At 46.2% G+C, this 6,863-nt stretch overlaps 1 protein-coding gene across 1 annotated transcript; it reads right to left on the reverse strand.

Annotated features, from left to right (window-relative positions):
* Positions 1-2,987: 2,987 nt before the first annotated feature.
* On the reverse strand, positions 2,988-6,736 carry LOC104912610. The gene has a single exon (XM_010716576.3). It carries the CDS (start codon positions 6,721-6,723, stop codon positions 5,671-5,673), a length of 1,053 nt encoding a protein of 350 aa, XP_010714878.3. The 5' UTR covers positions 6,724-6,736; the 3' UTR covers positions 2,988-5,670.
* Between the last annotated feature and the right edge of the window lie 127 nt (positions 6,737-6,863).

Genomic DNA, 6,863 nt, shown 5'->3' on the forward strand with positions numbered 1-6,863 from the left:
TTTTTTGGAACTCTTGAAACCTATTCCCAAATCCCTTTATTGCAACAGAAAGTATAGATGCATATTTTTTGCTGTTCACAGCCTGTTTAGCCAGTGGATCACAATGCATGAAATGATTTCCCATCAATTGGCTTTGCCACAATTTGTGTCATTTAAAAAGCTGTTACTGTCTGAAACAGCACAGGTGAGTTCATTTTCACCTTGAAGGCGCACACTTCACTCCTTTAAATGAATGGTCAAACCCACTAAAAATGCTGAATCTGTGAGCCATTATCTGTCCTCATGTTGTGGTACAAATTCCCCTTTGGGGAATTTCATAAAGTGTTTGATTTCACTTCAACAAATCATAACATCATTTCTGCATTTTACTCCCACTCAGCCACCTTTCTTCCTTCAGAAATGACGTCCCCACAATCAGCATCCATTCTTTTAAAAATCTCCTGGAACTGGCCATGATTCAGTCCCTTGGGCTGTATGAACTTCACAGCTTTGATGACAATTTGCACAGTGTTACCCATCTTTAAAGCTTCTGCACATAAATTTTCTGGACATGCAATGCAGTGATATTTCATCAAATACGAGTTGCTGACAGCAGTTTCATTATCTCCTATTAATTGTTTAAGTCCCTGGCTGTTTTGTTTTTACCAACCATTGCCAGGGCACCAACAGGAGCTGCTTCAGATATGCTGACAAAGGTGGAAGAGAAACACTTTTTAATGTAATTTTTTACTGCTTCATACAAATCAAGAGATTGACTTGTGTCTTCAGTGGCACCAAAGTTGTTACTTCAGTGATACTGTATTTGTTATTAGTACCTCTAAGGAAAGTGGCAAGTTGACCAATATCTGCAGCATGAGTACTTTTATCTATGGCCAAAGCAAAACATTAGAAACCAGCAGCTTTATGTTCCAGGTTTCCTTAGATTTTCCTGTTTCTTCAGTTCACCTGGCCAGTCAGGTGGGACAAACTGATGTTAGAGAAATCCCTTTTCTTAATCAGGACACACTGTATGGAAAGCATGGCAGATACATCGCTTAATAAACTGTCAGTCAATGGTTTTGAGATTTTTGCAGTCAGCATTGCTACCACATCACCAGCTTTTGTAACCGAGCCCATTTGAGTCTTAATTTTTTTTAAAGATATGTAGTTGAGATGGCAGACTTTTATTCAGCTTGGCTGTTCTGTTTTTACAAAGCATTCATCAATATGCATCAAATTTGGCAGCACATTTCTGCATAATATCCTTTCAGATTTCAATCTTTGGATGCTGACATGATTTCCTTGTAAATTAAGCACAGTGCTGTATTATTTGTCAGCACAAACGATGTGCCCTCCTCGTGTCCCAGGACAGAGCCACGATGGCACAGCAGTGGTGTGAGCTGTGCTGGGCTGTTTGCAGGTCACAGGTCGGATGTGCCTGAAGTGGAGCACAGCTCTGCTGGCTACAAAGCCCTGCCAGCAGATGGTGGCTGCTGTCCAGAAATTTAAGAATAACAAGACAACACCTTCAGCAAGGACAGGAAATACCCTCATCCATTTCTGGTTAGTAGCACATTCACCTCAAGAAACCCCCAAAGCTCTTCTCAGGATTCAAAGTGTTTTTTTCCCTTGGAGGCCCTGGCAGCTGTGGTATGGGAGTCAGGGCAGTACTGCTTCCCTGTGTCCCACCTTGCACTCTCAGTCTGTCACCTTCAGCCCACGTTAAGCTGCCCAGCACCTCCAAGACAAGGCTGTGACACAACAACAGGGGCAGCTCTCACACCCACAACTACAAAGAGGTGCTCCCTCGTGCACGGGTGCAGCCAAGCACAGCTGAGAGCTGTGTGCCCACAGCACTTTGCTTGCTGGGCTTGACCAGACTTGTTTTGAATTCCAACTTTGTGACTGCACCTGTGCTTTGAATCACAGACAGATTGTTTTCCACATCCAGCCAGCTCAGCAGTGCAGTAATTTGCATTTTAGGTGCTTTTTTTGGTGTTCCTTCCCCTCTCCGAGATGCTATAGGCAAGAGGCAGAGCAGGGGCTGCCAGGTGCCAAATGAAGAGGCATGTATTTACTGGGAGATGGGATGTTATTTCTGTAATACCTCGCTTACAGCAGACCTTGGCAGTTCAAAGGCCGTGAAAGGTCAGCTCTTGCTTGCAGAGAGGAGTCAGACACTCCCCGGGGCTGGCAGCAGCCCTGCCTGGCTCTGCGGGCTAGAGGCTGGCACGCAGCAGAGGCTGGCCACACTCAGGTTTCAGGATGTCCTTTTTGCAGTGCTCCTCCTGCAAAAATCAAAGCACAGGTTTTAAGGCAGGGGAGCACCGTTCCTATGTGCCATCCAGCTGCGGCTGCTGAAAATGTTTTCCACAAGCACCCAGTTAAATCGGCACCTCGGCATCCATCAGGATTCCTTGCAGCTCCTGGGTGCATCTCCAATCCCTCCTCCCGTGAAAAGCTGGTGAAGTAAAGGAGCCATTTTCATCATTTCTTCCTTCCCCATTTCCGAGGTCCTGCAAAGCATTCCTCCGCGTGTCTTTCAGTCACTGCCTGCCCTGCACTCATCTCTTAGGATCCCCTCAACACGTCCCTGAATCACAGTCAGGAGAGCAGGCAGAAAGGGGAACTTACACAGAGAGCAAGACCATGAGATCTGTGCCAGGAAGGAGAGGCTGATAGTGATCTCTCGGTGCCTGAAGCACACCAGCCAGCCAAAGTGAAACGCTGCCACCAGGTGCAAAAATTTCAGCCCTCTCCCCTTACCTTCTGCTGCTGTGGGAGTCTAGCACTTTTGGGAAACAGGCTCCTCGTGGGGCTTCTAGACTCTCCTCCTATCTCTAGAGGCTTGCCTACTGCTGCCCTGTGCAGTCCAGATGAAAGCAGGTCCACCTGCATGCTTTGCAGCTGCTCCTGCAAGAGCCTGGTAGGGAGAGCGTAGCAGATTTATTTCAGCTTCAGTTTCCTCTTTCCTCCCCCTTTAGAAAGAAGAAACAAAAGCCCAGAAGTATGTTATATTAATTTATTTGGGACACACCAAAAAGGAAAGTCAACAACCGTTAACGTACAAAAGTACAGAATCCTGGGACAAGATTTACTGTCCTGATTAAAAAGGCACCATGGTCCCAATGAAGAGTAATCAGAATACATCATTATAGAAATCTTCCCCCTGTTGCAGCAGAAACAGAGCCAGGCTTTGGCTCTATCCACAGTCAAACCCAGTTAAGAAACAAACATGATTTAAATGCAATAAACACTGCTCAGCCTGTACAAGATGTCATGAAATGAATCACAGCCTACAATACGGTCATCTTTTTTTTTTCTCCGAAAACAGCTAAGGTGACAAACAAGTGTATCACTGAGGAAGACAGCAGACTTCTGACTTCTTCACCTCGGCGTTCTGTAAGACACGTCAGTTGAACTGAAACTGGTAGGCTGAGTATGGGGCTTCTGAATGCAATGCAGTTCCCTGTGGTATACGGGAAGTCAGATTTGACAACCTTAAATTCCCTGAATCCCTGAAAATCGTAAAGCACTACACAGCTGTGTTCCGTATTCTGTTCAGCCCTGTCGGGTTTACTTTACACATTAGCACTTATAACATCAGCTATATCTGTAATGCAAAGGGGGGTTTACAGCAGTTATTTAAAAAATTCTAATTCTGCGAGGTCCGAGCTTGGCTATATTCCCTGCTGAAACAGAGCTGCTGGTGTAGAAGCCCAGTGAGAGGCTAGAATCCAGCATCTCAGGGCTGGAAGGCAAATAGTTTCAACGTGACATAATTTGCAAGGGGAAGTCAGTGAAGCACGTCAGAGAGGAAAGGGCTGCAATCTCTCAAGCAGAGGAGGCTGAAGGGTGTTGCAGAACGCGGGTACATGCTATCAAACCTGTAACGACACTAAGAGTGATGCAGAATACATTGAGTTCACTAAATATTTTGGAGCAACTTACCAAGAACTCGTCAGACACACAATAAGGATCCCGGCAATTACTAACGAGCAAGTTCACTGGGAAGCTGATGTTTTGCTCTGAGCCAGACAGATCCGTCCTCAGGAGGAGGGACAAGGTGGATGCAGCTGGAGCCTGACTACGCAGCGGGGCCAAAGGCTGCTGCTGCCTCCTCTGCTTCCTAGCTCTGCTGCACCTAAATTTGAACAGCAGCTGATTTGTGTTTCATTCCTCCTTTGGCAAAGGACTTCAAAGCAGTCCAAGAACCGTTTCATCAAAGTAACAGGAACTGTCAAAATTATTTGTACATGCATTTATTGTTAAAGGAAGCAAAAGCTAAAGAATGAAACAGTGCGAGTTAATAATCAGTAAAATGATATGCAGGACATTGAGGAAAGAAATGGGGTAAAGCTGAGATACTGGAGTGGGGAAATGTTCACACTGAAAGGTAAATTTGAAAACCAGGCAAGTTTGAGCTCTTTCTATCAGAGTGTTTCTGAGGACAGAGACTTGCTTCTTTTTTTTTGTTTGTTTTTTAAATGTAATCTGGCAAGGTCTGGGAATCTCAGCAGAGAGACCCTCCAGTGCTGGGTTTTGTACAAATTCAACTCTCGTATTTAAAAACCAGTAAAGCAACCGTAACTAAAAACAGCAGATACTCTCGTACTGCATATATCTAAAACCAGACATGTCACTGCTTAAGATACACATGGGCAGGAGGATTATACTTCTCTCAAATAAACTCTGGGTGGAAAACTACCATTTCCACTCTGCTGGTCAACACGTACCTACAGGGGATGGAAAAGCAAGTCCAAATTAAGGAGCCTTTTGCTGCAAATACCACAGCTACACACGGGAAGATTGTTTCTTCCCTATATCCTAAGACGCCAGGATAATATTTTATAAAGTTTTTCCCATATTAAACTAAATAATGCAATTTGCATCTTTTCCTCTATCTTAATACCACCCCCCTCTCCCCAGGAAGATAAAACTATCAGTTCATTTAGGATTCACATCTCTGATCCTAGCTTAAAGATTTTTATATTAAAACTCATTCAATTGCAGGAAGATTTATCCTGATCAAGGAAACGTCGTCAACATAGAATCCAGTATAAAATATTCAGAATCATCAATGTTTTCACAGCCAAAGCACTCAGACAGCTCCTGATCTCTCTTCTCCTCCTCAAGGAGGAGAGCAATCCCTTTATGAAGTCACAGGACGCCTCTCTGGGACTGAGTAATTACACATGAAAACTAGCTTCCTTCCTTGCAGAAATGCCAATTCTGCTGAAAGGGGCTGAGCAACCTTCCCTCCCACTGAAATCAGCAGGAGTTAGGGCTTTTCAGCACATTAATTTTCCATCAGCAACAAGTCCAAGTTATTTCCCTGCAGTAAATCGGAGTCCTGTTAGGCCACCACTGGCTCAGAAATGGTGAGAGACTTCCAAAAACCCACTGATGTAGACAAGACCTTGGAGGAAGAGGCTTACACACTCTATAAACTTAGATCATCTGCTATGTTTGAGCCTTCGCACCGTTAGTTGATGATTACTTATCCTTCCAAGTTCATGTGTTTTAGTCCTTGCCGCCGCTGTTGTCCCAGCGTTCCTCCCCGGATGTTCCTGAGCTCTGGCTGGGGATCTCAAACAATCGCTTCCAATTGATTGTGGGATTTCAAACTTGCCTAACGTGTGTATTGCCACCCTGTACTCCAGCAGCTCTGCTTGCTGACCACGGCATACACTAGCAGTTTTCTACCTTCTCCACAGTCTCGTAGAACCCAGGCCTAACTCTCCTGATACTCATCCGTATATGCTGGCACTCCAGGGGCATGGCATCGCTGGCAGGAGTGGCGGCACCAGCTGACCATGCAGTGCACCGGCGCTTCCTTCTGCCCCTCAGCGAGAAGGCTGGAGCCCCGCCATTCTCCTCCTCCACAGGATAGACCTCATCCACGCTCGTGCCTTCATCTGACTGCTCCTCGGTTTTGTACGTCGTTCCCTTCGCTTTGTTGCCTTCCTTCTCTTCCCTGGCGAGCTTTCTGAAGTGCTCCAGACACTGTATCTTTTGTCTTCTTTCCATCATTTTCAGTTCCTGCTTGTCTGTGAAGTCTTCATAGTACATTTTTCTTTCGCTTCTTTGATCTTCAAGAAACTTCAGCTCGATGCCAGTCATTTTTATCCCGCTGTATTCCTCCAGCTTATTTCTCATGTGCGTGTCTGTACAAAAGATGTCAAAGAGCTTCTCAGAACTCTCGTTGAATTTGTCCGCTCTCTCCGTGTAAGCCTGGTTCTGCCTCTGCTTTCTGGTCTGGTACAATCTGGTAAACTCCTCGTACATTTTGAGGATAAGTTTCTTTATGCTTTGCGTTCCGATGGTATGCAAGTTGCAAACCAACCAGTGCTCTTGCAGGTGCTCTGCAAGCAGCTGAGCCGCATCCTCTTTGGACCGCTGGGCCTGGCCAGCTCTTTTGGGCTGCAACAGGTATAGCATGTTCTGAACCACATCCTTCTTCGTCGGCAGGATTCCCTGGGTGAAGCCCGAAGACTCGACGTACTCAACAGTTCCCAGAGTCTTTCGTGCCTTCACCTCGGTATCCAGTGATTCCATCACTGCGTTCGTCTCGGAGTTACGACATAACCTGAAAGACAGCGATCGAGGACAAGCACGTGAGACGAGGCCTTTTTTACCGCAGCGGAGGAAAACAGATGAGGGAAGGCGCTCAGACCAATGAGATCGGGGATTTTCCATCGCGCCCGACGCAGTTGGATGGCCGCCGCGGTAGCCCGGTCCCATCTCCCTGCCTGCTCACCGCGGCGCTCTCGCTCTTCCGCGCGGCGTGTAAAGTCGAACAGAGCGCGTTTGTTTACGTTAATTAACTTAATACTGCAAACGGCAGCAAACCGAGGCCGCCCGGGGCTCGCTCCCGGCTCCTC

Source organism: Meleagris gallopavo, chromosome 11 (assembly GCF_000146605.3).
Source record: "Meleagris gallopavo isolate NT-WF06-2002-E0010 breed Aviagen turkey brand Nicholas breeding stock chromosome 11, Turkey_5.1, whole genome shotgun sequence".
In the NCBI taxonomy this organism is placed as follows: Eukaryota; Metazoa; Chordata; class Aves; order Galliformes; family Phasianidae; genus Meleagris; species Meleagris gallopavo.

Bases quoted from the DNA above. Each gene is read 5' to 3' on its own strand.
- LOC104912610 (XM_010716576.3), bottom strand. From the start codon at position 6,723: ATGGGACCGGGCTACCGCGGCGGCCATCCAACTGCGTCGGGCGCGATG.